This window comes from Dryobates pubescens, chromosome 13 (assembly GCF_014839835.1).
Source record: "Dryobates pubescens isolate bDryPub1 chromosome 13, bDryPub1.pri, whole genome shotgun sequence".
NCBI classification, from domain to species: Eukaryota; Metazoa; Chordata; class Aves; order Piciformes; family Picidae; genus Dryobates; species Dryobates pubescens.
Window position 1 is genome coordinate 30,503,454 of NC_071624.1, and position 13,294 is coordinate 30,516,747.

General features: G+C 56.4%; 1 protein-coding gene across 1 annotated transcript; it reads right to left on the reverse strand.

Annotated features, from left to right (window-relative positions):
- Nucleotides 1-516: 516 nt before the first annotated feature.
- Nucleotides 517-10,098, reverse strand: TBX2 (T-box transcription factor 2). The gene is made up of 7 exons (XM_009902804.2): nucleotides 9,572-10,098; nucleotides 8,654-8,921; nucleotides 5,802-5,948; nucleotides 4,523-4,599; nucleotides 4,248-4,417; nucleotides 2,319-2,932; nucleotides 517-1,394 (listed from the first exon to the last, which is right to left on the reverse strand). The coding sequence occupies exons 1-7, from the start codon at nucleotides 9,934-9,936 to the stop codon at nucleotides 942-944; spliced, it is 2,094 nt and encodes a 697-aa protein (XP_009901106.2). The 5' UTR covers nucleotides 9,937-10,098; the 3' UTR covers nucleotides 517-941.
- Nucleotides 10,099-13,294: the final 3,196 nt, after the last annotated feature.

The window sequence follows — 13,294 nt, forward strand, 5'->3', positions numbered from 1 at the left end:
GATAAACAATATCTTAAAACACAGTCAAAGAAAACCGATTTCTCCTTCAATCACAAAGAGCTAAATAGTTTTGTTTTGTTTTTTTTTTTCCATTTACAATATATATATGTTCATGTAAAATGGGGAAAAACCAAAAAAAAAAAAAAGAAAGAAAAAGAGAAAACTAAACCAAACCAAAAAACAACAAAAGAAAAAAACATCTTAAATGCGATGAGTTAAACTCTAAATATTATGTACACACCAATGTACAACTCTGAATAAATTAATACCAATTTGCATATTCTGGGATCCTTAATAGCTTATTTACACAAATTACCATTTATTTCATAAATATCTGCCCAGGTACCCACGGGGCTCCCCCCGCCGTACCAGCTCTGCGCAGCGGCAGCTGCCGAGGCTGTTTTATTCCCATGTTTCATTCTTTGTTTCTTTTTTCTCTTTTCATCTTTTTCTTTTTTTTTTCCTTTGTTAATTATATTTTCTTCCCCCCACCCCCCCTGCCCGTTGCACAAGTGAGGTTTTGGCCCCGCTCACCTCGCTGGGGTTGGGGCTAGGGGGTTTGGGGCTGCCCTGTCTGTCGGGTCTCTCCTTGCCAGCTCTTTGCCCCCCTCTCTCCAGAGCTGCCCAGTGCTCCCCTCCTAAAGCTGCCTACTTCCCAGAGCAAGGGAGCAGAGGGGCCAGGAGGACTCGGCCGCTGCGCTGGAACTGGGAGGGATCCACTCCCAGCCCCATAGCTGAGGGGGGGGTGGGCAAGCCCTGCGCTCCCGCCTCTCACTCCTGGCTCTGGGGCGGTGGGTCCAGCGGGGCTCCATCCCTCTGTTCCAGCCCCCCTGCTCCCCATCTGCACCCACCCCTCTCTCCTCAATAAATATTTATACTGTGCTGTACAAAATACCAGTGCTTCTCGCCCCGCCGGGAGGGCTCACTGCCCGGCCCCTCCGTCACTTGGGGGACTCCCTGCCCGGTGACAGCTCCCGCTGGCTCTCCAGCCCGCTCACCAGTCTCTGGATGTTCTGCAGTTCATTGAGGGACTCCTTCAGGGAGCCCTTCGGGGATGCAGCAGGACGCTGGCTGCCCCCCTTATGCAAGGGCACCTCGGGGAGGGGGCTGGATTCCCGGCTACTGCCAGCCTTGGAGCCCTCGGAGCCGGGGTTGAGGCTGGTGGGCAGGCCGGTGGTCAGCAGGTTGGTGCTGGGTGGGATGGTGACTGGGAGCTGGTAGGGGCTGAAGCGCAGTCGGGGACGGCTGCTGCTCAGGAAGGGGTTGCGGGAGAGCGGCCCTGCTGCTGCGGCTGCTGCGCTGGTGGCTGGCATGGCCGAGGCAGCCGCTGCCGCCGCCGCCATGTAGGTGTAGGGGTAGGGGAAGAGTCCGCCGAAGGTGGGCATCGGGATTCCCTGTGGAGAGAGAGAGAGGTGAGAGCTGTGCCAGTGCTCCACTGCAACCTCCTTCCTACCTGCCCCCACAGGGTGTGTTCCCCCTAGAAAGCCAAGGCAAGACTCCAACACCCCGGGTGTCATGCTGAAAACACTGCAAGGGGATATCCCTGTGGGATAGGCTGAGGGAGGGGGTACAGTTGGGGAGCCCCATGTACTCTGCATCTACCCAAACTGGTGTCACTGGGCACAAAGCCCTTGCTCAGACCTGCCCAGAGGTACAGTGCTGCGGGGCTTTGCCCTGTCTGTGCTCATGTGGGCTGCAGGTCCCTGTCTGTGAAGCATCACAGACCTTTAACCACGTTAAAACACATTGCTAAGTAGGATCAATAAATTAGGGGAGTTCAAAGACATCTTGATGAGGTTCATCATAGGAGCTGGGAAAGGCAACACATGGGTAGGAGTTATGGGAGCCATTTTGGGGCTAGTAGGGGATTGGGGGATGGGGGTGCTGCTGGATGGGAACAGTCAGGTCAGGCAGGGCCACGGCTCCTGACTCTGCGTATGGGAGATCCATATCAGCTGCAGACAAATCAAGATTCCTCTTCAAATCAGCCCTGAGGACAATGTTCAAAATGTCTCCCACATCCTGCCTGTGCCTCACCAGGCAGCACATCAGGGGTCGAGAGGAGTGTCACCTCCTTGTCTCCACATACCGCAGGGCATATGGGAGAAGCTGAAAGCACCAACAGCTCCTGACCCTGCAAGAGCTCTACTGGGGCCACCCTGTGTGTCCTGACACCGAGGGTGATGCCAGGTGGGCCTGTCCTGTGCCCTTGAAGCACTCTGCTCATTCGGGAAGCTTTGGAGAAGGACACAGAAAGGAAAACCCAGGGCCTGGCAGGACAGCAGGGATGGAGATGTGGGGCAAGAGCTGGGGCTTACCTGAGAGGCCAGCATGTGCTGGGAGAGGTGGAAAGGGAAGGGAGCAGCTGTCCCTGCTGCACCTGGTGCAGATGAGAGGGCTCCATTCTCCAGGCTGCCCCCACCAGTCACCGAGGCTAGCAAGTGTCCCATGCCCATGGCAGAGAAGGCGCCGGGGGCCATGGCGAACTGTCCCGGGTGGATGAAGAGGGGCTGCCCGGCACCCAGGGGGCTGAAGAACTGCTGCCCATGGAGGCCAGAGAGTGCCAGGCTCTGCAGGTGCCCAGCACTCAGGTGAGGGGGGCTGTCCGTGTGCACCATCAGCGGGGCAAAGGCCTCCTTGCCCAGCCCGCTGCCCTCTGCGTCCTTCTTGCCAGAGTCCTGCTCTTTCCTCCGTCCTTCCACTTTGTCCTTCTCCAGGCCCCGTGTGCCAAAGAGGCCTTCCCCAGGACCCTCCCGGGGACACACACCATCCTTGACTTTCTCTGGGCTGTGTCTGTCCTTGCTCCTCTCCTCTGGGCACCGGGGGCTGCTGTGGGGTGTCACATCCTCCCCACCGGGGCTGGCCACCGCCACTGGCCGCTCCTCAGGCACCTTCTCCACCTCCGCATCGCTGTCGGGCCCCGGCTTCTCCTCTGCAAGGGGATGGAGGGGCAGAAGGTCAGAGCAGAAGCACCCAGGGGAGGCAAAGAGTGGGTCAGAGTCCTGGTGTAAAGGAGAGACTGTGCCGGCAAAGTCTTGATTGTTATTAATGGGAGAAACTCATTTCGGGGGCAGAAATAGACCCTCGCACCGCGGTCGCTCTGGGGAAAGGGGATTAACAACAGCAGCCCTGTTGCTCTGCCAAACAGGAAAAATATGTTTGATGGAGGACCAAAAAAAATCTATTACAGCATTGCTCCTCTCGTTAGCTGCAAACTCAAGGCGGGATGTGGAGCGGGGGACAAAGAGCGCGGGCGGGTGGACAGCGCTGGAGGAAATGGTTCTGTATATATTTAATTACATGGAGCTGATCAAGAGCATGCTGTGGATTTATTCCAAATGTGCAGGTTAAAGAGGCAGTTTTAAGGCAAAAAGAATGGTGCCATCTTTCCTAAAAGGGGATTTAATTTAAAAAGATAATAATAAAATAAAAACCATACAAAAAACCCCCACCCCAACCCAACAAACCAAACCAAACCCCCACTGAGCTCTCAGAGGAGGAAAGAGGATGAGAGGTGAAAGGACAGTGAGGGTGAGGGGACCACAGCCTCTGCCCCACCAGCTCCCACTAAACGAAAAAAACATTTTGGTGCGGGTTAGGTGAAGCTCTGCAGGCTGGGGCAAATATTCAGGGAAGCCTTTGAAAGAGGAGAGGGGTGTAATAAACCCTCCCACCAACCCGGGGAAGGGGGGTTGGGGGGGGGGGGAGGCTCGTAGTTTTGATGAAGGGTTTTGATGAAGGTTTGCAGGGAATCAGGCTGGTGGAAAGTTTAAAGAGCAGATTGATAGCGCGGCAAGACAAAACCCAGCATCTAAAGATTGCAATGTGGGAACTGCTGGCTTATTTTCATTTACTAGCTTGAAGCCCTGGAGTTACATTTCCCCCCTCCCCACCCCCCATTTTCAAATGTATTAATTTGTTTTGTTTTGTTATTCTTTTTTCCCAGGGCAGTGCGAGCTAGCCATGAAAGGCAGGGCACACACCAGCGAGGAGCCAGGCAAATGCATCTTGCACACTGTCTGCCTTGCCATTTCTTCTTGTTTACACTAGTACATAAACAGGAAAACGCTGCAAACCCTGAACACCATTTGCAGTTGCTCTCTCCTCGTCCCTCCAATCCTTGGGCTCCTTCGTGCCCATTCCCTTCATTTCTCCCTGGGTGGTTTGACTGTCTCCCCAAGTAATCGTTGCCCACTGGCCCCGAATAGCAGAAACATGAAATTTGGGGAGTACAGCTCCTCATTTACCTCTGCTGCTGCCCTTGAGGCGCAGGGGGCTCGGGAGGGTGCCCACGGGTGAGTGGAGAGTGTCGCGCACGGCCGAGGGCTCACAGGAGGAGGCATCTGACTCTCCGCCGTCACGGTCGGGTTTGCAGGGCTCCTCGTACATCCGCAGCGACGGCAGCGAAAGCTGCTTCCTAGGGGGCAAGAGGGGTAGCGTAGGGCAATGCCCGGCCCTCCGCTGGTGCAGAGCGGTGGCTGCGCAGGAGCGGAACGGGGGACACACTGGGGACACCCCTTACCTCTTCTCCCGCCGGCCATTGCCAGTGTCCCGAAAGCCCTTGGCGAAAGGGTTGTTATCGATTTTCAGCTGGGTGATCTGCGGCACGGGGAGGAAATGAAACAAGGAGGCAGCGTGAAACCCTGTCCGTGTGCCCGCGTCCTGTCTTATCCCCACCTCCCACCGCCGCCGTCGGGGAGCCCGGGCTGTGCTGCGCAGGCTGCGAAACGTGGCTCGGCCCCGCTTTAACACACCGCATGCTTTATTAAAAACGATGCTGAGGTTTGGACTTGAATTATTAATAGAGTCTTAATGATAGGAAGTTATTTTTCACGGCCCCCCGGAGGGAAGATGGCGACTGAGCCGCCCGGCGCTGGTTAAAAGCTATTCTTATCCCCTCCCCGCCACGGGCTTCTGGGGCCGGCGACATTAGGGCGTTCAATAATGCATGGCTCTGAAATACGGCCCCTAGAGGGGCTCTGGAAAAAGGTCCTCCTGCCTGGCCCCGCTGCAACCCCCCTCCCGGCCGCCCCGGGGGCCGCAGCATCCCCCCCGGTCGCTGCCGCCCGACGGGACCCACCGGCCACGGCTGCCCCACGCAGCTTGTGGTGGGTGAGCAGACAAAGTGCTCTTTAATCGATTGTGACTCTTCGTCATAAACTTTACGAGGGAAACAAGCCCACCAGGACCCTCAGACAGAGCTGTCAATTAGCATCAGCAGCCAGGGGTGGAGGTGGGGGGTCAGCTTTTGGGTTAAAACACACACACACACACACACACACAATCCTTGGAGGGGGCTGGCAGAGGATTTTCACTCCCCACCAAGCTCTTCTGGCTCTGCTCCTCACAGGGTGACACTTGCTAAATCACGAAAGCAACTAAAATTAGCTTATCTGGCTCTATTTTTTTGGCTCCTCCTGAGCCCAGGGCACCTTCTCTGTGAGGCTGGCCAAGGCCACGGGGCCTGCAGCAAGGACTCCTACAGCCCAGGAAAGGTGCAACTAAGTCCAGGAGGGATTATGAATAGTAATAATAGATATGCAATAGCATTAACAACACCAATAAGCGACAGCAATACCAGTAAGAATAAGAATTCAATAACAAAGGAAGGTGCCTCCTGCTCTGAGGGCTTTAACCTTTCTCCTCTTGCTGGCTTTCAGCCACTCTCCCCCAAAACATCCCCACGTCCATGCACAAATGAATCCTAGAGGGTAAGGGATGGGAGAGGGGAATGAGGGGAGGGACACAGACAGGGAAGAAGGCAGGAAGGCACAGAGTGGGCAGGGGCTGCCCCGCCATACCTTGTCGTTCTGGTAAGCAGTGACAGCGATGAAGTCAGTCTCGGGGAACACATAGGTGCGGAAGGTGCTGTAGGGCAGCTTGAGGATGTCGTTGGCCCGGACTATGTGGAACCTGGGCTGGTACTTGTGCATGGAATTCAGGATGGTCTGGGTGGGCGAGAGAGAAGAACGCGTGGCTGCCATCAGCCTCATGGTCTGTGCTACCCATGCATCTAGCTACCTCCTTAAAAAAAAATAAATGAAAAAAAAAACCACCCCACCCTTTTCGCCCCAAAACAACAACAATAACAACCAAAAAACCAACAAATTCAGAGTCAGGAAGGAACGCTGGTGGATGCCAAAGAGGGAGATTTCTTTTTTTATTCTTTCTTTCTTTCTTTTGTTTATGCCATTGCATGATCTGCCCCCGAATAAGGAGGTCAGGGGAAGGCAGGCACAGCAGCATCGGGGCGGGTGTTAAGCATGGCAATAAAGCAGCAAAAAAAAAAAAAAGGATCTCCCCGATTTATTACAACCCTGCCAATGCCAAGCGAGTTTTCCACATAGCTTTTCATATTTTCGTCTTTTTTTTTTTTTAAACACAAAAATCTCTGCCTCACTACCACGAAAAAAAAAAAAAAAAAAGAAAAAAGTTAAGAAGCCTCTGCGTTAGTGTCAGGGACTACAGCCACTTATCCATGCCAGCCCCTGCCAGCTCCTGCGACCTAAAAGCAGCATTTCACCATGAGCCATGTTAAATTTATGTCTTGGAGCAACGCTGCAGAAGAAATAGACTTTTATTTTCCCCCTCCAACCAGGTGTCTGAAAGCCTCGCCAACACTCAAAGCCGTTTTCTACCCTTCTCTCTCTTCTTTTGGTCCTCTCCTTATAAAACAAAACAAAAACCCCAACCTGAGTTCCACGCGATTTGGCTGAGGAATTTTGGAAGCAGAGAGGAACCCCCCGAGCCGAGCCCCGAAGGTCGCTCCGAGCCCCTGCCGCCCCCACCCCCGCCCCTCTCGCTGCCTGCACCGGCAACATTTTCCTGCCCGATAGCGATTAAATAATTCCCCAACCTGCTGTGGTTGGGCTGAAATGCAGTATTCACCGCTCGGAATTCGTAAGAGGAACGGCGAAAACTTGAGTTATTATTGCCGAATAACGTGGGCCAAATGGCTAAATAATTATCACTTCATTTCGTTTTAGAAGGCAATAAAAAAAAAAAAAGAAAAAAATCCCCCCCCTTTTTTTTTTTCCTAGCCCCAGCAATAATCACCTGCTGATGAGCTGTCGGATCGCTATTATACTGATATCATCTAGACGGGATTTATCATGAAAATGGTGCAAAAAATTCTCATTCAGGCGTGCAAATCTGCGTTCCCTTAAAAAAAAAATAAAATCATCCCTCTCTGAGCAGATGGGCACTGGCTAAACCCTCAGCTCCCAGATTTAACACAGTCCGGATTTTGGACAACGACAGAAATCTTTAATTGAAGGAGGCAAACCGTTAAAAACCCGCTTTGTCCAGCTAGTTTTTCTCCAGTGTCACGAAAATGCTATATTTTTTTTTTCCAGCCTCCCTCTCTATCGATTTACCTTGCTGCCTATAAATAGCCTTGCAATGTATTATTTAAGAAAGACGCTGTTCCCTGCCTTAAGAGCGAAATAAAAACAATAATTAAAAAGTGAGAGAAAACTTGGGGGGGGAGGTTCTGAGCCGCTCCTCTCCCACCTGAGCACCGTGTCCCGCAGACCCGGAGTGCGAGGCTGTCCCTGATCCCTGCCACAGCACCAAAGCTGGACCATCAAGTTTTCCTTTATCGCCCTAAATACTTCTCCAAAGACTAGAGGCAGCTGCCTTGTGCTCTGTGGGATTTTATTCCCCTAATGCCTCCCCCCGCCAATCCATGCACTCTCGCAGGAACACCCTCCTCTCTAATTTTGACCCTGATTGATGCAAATTGCCAAGACGCTTCAGTTTCTTCCTTTTTTAACTTTCTTTCTCTCTTTTTCTTATTTTTACTTTGCTTGCTTGGGCTGTTAGTCTTTTGATAGGTTGGTTGGTTTATGTCTTTTGTTCTTAGGGTCGGGGGTGGGGGGTTGCTTTATTTTTTGTTTTCTTTCGTTGTTAGCTTTTGGCTTTATTTTTGAGGTTTGTTTTGGTTTTACCTCCTTCAAGGTGCAGATATGATCAATAGGGAAAGAAATAAAGGCTTTCAGAAGCTGCCGGGTGCGGAGACGCAGCTGACAATGATCTCTGATCACGGAAATCCAACGCAGGTGCTGCTTCCCCCGCAGCACCGTTCCCCCCAGCACGGCCCAGCCTGGCCCAGCTTGACTCGGCCCGGCAGAGACAACTCGGGCTGCACCTGCCCGGCCGCCGCCCCATCGCTGCCACCCACGGCACAGCCTTGACCCTGCACATCCTCACAATCCCTCCCAAATCCCGCTCCTCGCAGAGCCCCCGAGGGACAAGGAGAGGAGGCAGGACAGGCCGCGGAGGCCGGAAGAATCGGGAATGAGGGAGTCGGGAGGACCCCGCGGCTGCTTGCGGCCCATACCGCCCGTTTTCCCCCGGGCAAACCGTCCCCAAGACAGCGGGAACCCGCCCCTCGGAGCCTGGCAGCACTAGGGGTCGTGGGGCAAGATGGGCTGAGAAGCTATCACAGGGCCCGGCAAGGCCCTGCCGTCTAGCACGGCCCCTGTGGATGCTGCTGCCCAGTAGAAGCGCAGTTCAAATCCCGGGCAGAGCAGGAGCAGGCAACCCCCGGTAACCGAGCAATCCCGTCGCTTGCTCCGGGGGTCCCTGCTCGTTGTCTGGGGGGAGGGTCCCTGATCGGGAAGTCTCCTCTGTGCCCCGCAGCCGCACTTACAAAGCCGTGTTTGTCCGAGATGTTGTTGGTGAGCTTGAGCTTGTGAAAGGCAACAGGTTTAGCCATCCACTGCTCGCCGGTGGCCGGACTGTCCGGGTGGATATACATGCGCTTGGGCATCTCGGGGTCAGCCTTGCCGGCGACCATCCAGCGGGAATTGTGGAACTTGTACCGGCAATCGTCGGCCGCCACTATATCCATCAGCAAAATGTACTTGGCCTTCTTGTCCAGACCGCTCACCCGCACCTTGAACGGGGGGAACATCCTCCTGCGGGAGAGACCCAAAAGCCGGTACAGGGCTGTGCCCTACTGCCTGCCACCGATCCCCCGACGGCCGCTGCCCCGCCGAGCCGCCCCACAGCGGCTCCATACCACCACCATCTTCTAGTTCAGCTTCGCGGAGGATTTCCAACCTTTCTCACGTCCTGCTGCTTCCCACCCCCTCTCTACTGCACCCGTCGTGGGCAGAAAGCAGGGGAAAATATCAATATTTTTTGAAATAAGGTGTGGGGGGGAAAAAAAAAATCCATCCTGCATTTTCACCCCATTCCCCTGCCCTCCCCCGGGGCCGGGGACGCGATCAGGGCCGGGGACGACCCCGGCCGTGGGGAAAGTTTTAGCAGGAGGGAAGAAAGCGGCGTAAACAAGATGCAGCAGGGGATTACGGGCGCTCACTTAGCGCGCACAAGTTTAATTTAGGATCGCGCTCGAAAAAGTAATAATTGGGGGGTGTAGGGGAAGGTCGGAGGAGGTGGGATAAATACCTCCGAAAAAATTCCAAAGATCTAAAGTCCCCGTGTTAATTCATCGGATTTGGGGAATCCCTGGGGAAACGGGATGAAACGGAGGGGCAAGGAAGCTGCGCGGCCGCGCAGGTGCGTGGTGGACTCCGCGGGGTTGCTCCGAACCGGCTCTTACCTCCCAGATTTGGTGATCACCATCTCGGTGCCCAGCTTGTGAAACTGGTCCCAAAGCTCTTTGGCTTCTAGCGTGACTTTGGGGTCGTCTTCGACTTCTTCCTCGGGTTCCAGGCTCTTAAGGGAACGGAGGTGGGCGGCTTGGTGATGATGTCCCAGGGCCGAAACGTGCAGCCCGGCCTCGGCCGCCCCGGCCAGCCCGGGGTCCGGCATGGGCTTTGCCAGCGCCGCCGGAGGCAGAGCCAGAGCGGGGAAAAATGAAGGTTGGGCGGCTGCGAGGAAAGCGGACATGGGGAAGTCAGCCGGCCGGGGTGCGTGGAAGGGGTGGTAAGCCATGGCAGTCCCTGGGAAGGCTGGATCTCTCATCGGTGCATCCACAAATCCAGGAGAAAAAGAGGGATTCCCTTTATAAAGATATGTATGTGTGTGTGTTTTGTTGTTTTATTATTTTTTTTTTCTCTTCAGCAAAATCGCTCGAATCTCTGGAAGAGGAAGGAAAATCAACAACACACACCAAGGGAACAAAAAAAAAAAAAAAAGAAGAAAAAGCAAGCGCACACACACACAAAAAGCCGAAAAACAGCGGAACTAGATCTGGAAAAAAAAAAATAAAAATAAGAAGAATTTAAAAAAAAAAAAAAGAGGCAGTTCCCGGCTCCTGGGACTCCCGGTCTGCGGAGGGGAGAGTAGGTCCTTATTTTTTGTTGTTGTTGTTGTTGCAGCGAAGGGAGAGAGCGAGCGAAGGGAGAGAGTCCTCCCGGTAAAGTCCTTCCCAACACTAAAATAGAAACAAAAGCCGGCGCGGGGTTGCGCGGAGCTGCGCGGAAAGGCGCGGAGCGGCGGGGCCCTCACACCCCCGCGGGTCCTGGCTGCTCCCCGGCCCGGCTGCGCGCTCCGCGGACGCTTCTGGGGTGCGGGCTGCTCATGGCTAAAGGAGCCGGAGTGGAAACGGTTGGATCTTGTCCTGATCTCTGTAAAACTGTGACTATCTCACATGTCCTTCCTGCTCTGATCCGCCCGCTAATGAGCCAAGCCCCCTTGATTGCTGATTTTACGCGTTTCAGACCAATTGTGGATCTGCATAGGCGTGGTTTTGACAGCTCCGGCCAAAGCTCCGGGGCGCGGGGAGGGGTGGGGGTGAGGGGGGGGTGGGGGGGCGGGAGAGGAGGGAGGGAGAAGGGAAGAAGGAAAAAAAAAAAAAAGGGAAAAAAAAATAAAGAAGAAGGTGTCGGAAGCATCGGCAGTAAGAAAACATGTCAACAGAATAAAATATTAACCAATGACAGAGAAAAGTGCTCGAAATCCCACCCCCGGCTCCTTTCCGCATACCGGGTCAGCCCTGCCTGCGCCGCGGCCGCCGCCGGTGCGGGGACAGCGCGGAGCCACCTCGGTGGAGCGGAGAGAGGCGGCCAGGCCCGCCCGGACTGGAGCTTCGCAGAGCGGGGGGTGGGCAAAGGGCCCCCGCCGGTCTCTGCGGGGGCGGCGGTACGGGGAAGGGGAGGGAGAAGAAGGGGGGAAGAGGCCGGGGGGAGCTCGGCGGCTGCCGTCTTACGACAGATCCTGGAGACCAGAGCGAGGTGGGGCGCGCCCCTGCCCGCCCCTCCGCGCCCCGCCGCGCAAAGCCGCGCGGCACCGACGGGGCAGCCCGGAGGAGAGCTGCGGCCGGCGGCGAGGCCTCGACCGGCGACCTCCAGGCCGGGTGAGTCGCTCCCTGCCGTCGCCTTCCCCCCCCGCCCCGCACTACCGGTAGCCGCCCCGACCAGGGGTAAGACTGGAGGGGGTGCCCCAGCCCCGCAACCATGGCGGAGGTGCAGACCCCGCCGTCGGGTGTGCGGTCCGTGGGGCTGGCGCGGCTGTGCCTGGCCGGAGGGGCTGATTACTCGGGTGGGGAGAGGCAGATAAGGAGGACGGGGAAGAGGGGGGGGTGGAACACGGACACGCTGGGGTTGTTTGCAGAGGGATTAGGGCAGGTCCCGCCGCGCCGGGCCCCGGGTGGGGGGGGAGGCGGCGGGCGCGGTGGGTGTCCCCGCGGAGAGGTCGGTTTGGAGATCTGCGCTGATTAACTGAGGGCCGCGGTGGCTGAAGAGGGCCCTGGCGCCAGGCGGCTGAGCCCTCACAATAAAGACCCGTCTCTTGTCACTTCATATTTACCCCCAAATCTTCAAAAAGCGCCCTGCCATCCTTCCAAGGCTCCTGCCCCCGCCGCCTGCGCTGCGGCCAGCCGGGACGAGGCGAGGGGGAGAAAGTAGGGGCTGGCCCCCTCCTCCATCCCCTCAGCCTACCCCACTCCCCGCACTCCGGGCCTCCCGCTCCGCGGATGCGCAGGAGACGTGGCCGCAGCTGCTGGGAGCCCACGGACCCTCCCGGTGAGACAGGGGGGGACCCCGAGTGCCACTTCTCCACCAGACCTTCTTTTTTATGCCACTCCCTCCCCCCGCCCCGGTTCATCCTGCCGATAGGGATCTTCTCCCGCTGGCCCCCGGCGCCACACGGAGCCCAAAACACAGCCACGGGCTCTTCTCAGGGTCGTTCACAACCTGCTCGTGTCCCGCAGCAGGTTCACCTCTTTTCGCGCAGCCCGGCCCCGTCACGGCGCCCGACGGGGCGGGCACAGCGCGTCGCCCCCAGGGGACTGCCCCGGTCAGCGTGGCCGGCGGTGTGTGTGTGTGTCCCGCTGACCATTGAACGGGGAGCGGGGACTGAAACTTAGAACTGATTTGGACTTTGCTTCCTCGGCGCTGCGGAAAAGTGCTGACAGCAGCTCTGGCAAAAATGGGGTATTTATTTATTTATTTATGTTTTAAATTCCCCCTCACCAAGCAAACCCGGAGCTTTTCGTTGCCCCTGGCGCGGCATCGCTCCAAGCTGGGGGCGGTTCTATCGCAGACACCCCGCTGGTCGCTCCTCCGGGACATGAGGGATCCAGCCCGTCGGGGCCTAGAAGCAGCCGAGTCCACAAGGGGGAAAGTCTCCCCTCCTTCGGCCCAGGACCCCTGGACTCCGGGCTTCGCCTCCCGGCACACCTTTGTAATGTCTCAAACTCCCCCATCTGAAGAATAAAACCCATCCAGAGCAACCTCATCTTCCAGACCCTCTGTAACGGCGCCAGCCGATGCGCCTGCCAGGGGTGGAGGGCTAACGGGGAACCGGGTACCCACTGTCCAGGGCAGCTCCAGCCACGGCTCTGGCCCTACACGCGTGGCTCTGAACCAAGAACTTGCGTCCGTGGACGCGGCAGGAGAAACCTGTCGTCGCTCTCTTCCTCCCCACCCTCCCATTGACGGGGCAGGGAGAGATGAACCAGCGGGCCCTGAGAGGTTTTTTAACTCCCTCCGGTGGCCAGCTCTGCCCCGGGGATTGGGGACGAGTGGTGTCTCTGCACGTTGTTGCAGAGAAGAGAGTCCCTGAAATGGGACAGCCGGGTCCGATTCTCCGTCGTGATACATCCCGAGCCAAGCCAGGGATCCATCCCGGGCAAGGTCAGGGATCTGTCTCAGGCCAGGCCAGCAGAACCATTCTGTTCTGCCCCGGCCGCCCCTGCGCCCCACCTGCTCGAGGGCACGGCCCTGCTCGCTCGTCCCCTTTCATCTCTGCCCATCTCCACTCATCATCCCTTTTCTATTTTTAGCCGGTAGACTTAGGCCTTGGCGCCAGGCCGTTTAAGACCTGTCAAAGTCCTTCATATTTCCCTCATGTCACATGGACCTTTCGCTCCCTTCCCCGC

Bases quoted from the DNA above. Each gene is read 5' to 3' on its own strand.
- TBX2 (XM_009902804.2), bottom strand. From the start codon at position 9,936: ATGAGAGATCCAGCCTTCCCAGGGACTGCCATGGCTTACCACCCCTTC. The intron at 4,418-4,522 runs GTAAGGGGTGTC...CTTGCCCCCTAG, and splicing joins AATGGCCGGCGGGAGAAGAG to GAAGCAGCTTTCGCTGCCGT. The intron at 1,395-2,318 runs GTAAGCCCCAGC...CTCTCTCCACAG, and splicing joins AGCACATGCTGGCCTCTCAG to GGAATCCCGATGCCCACCTT.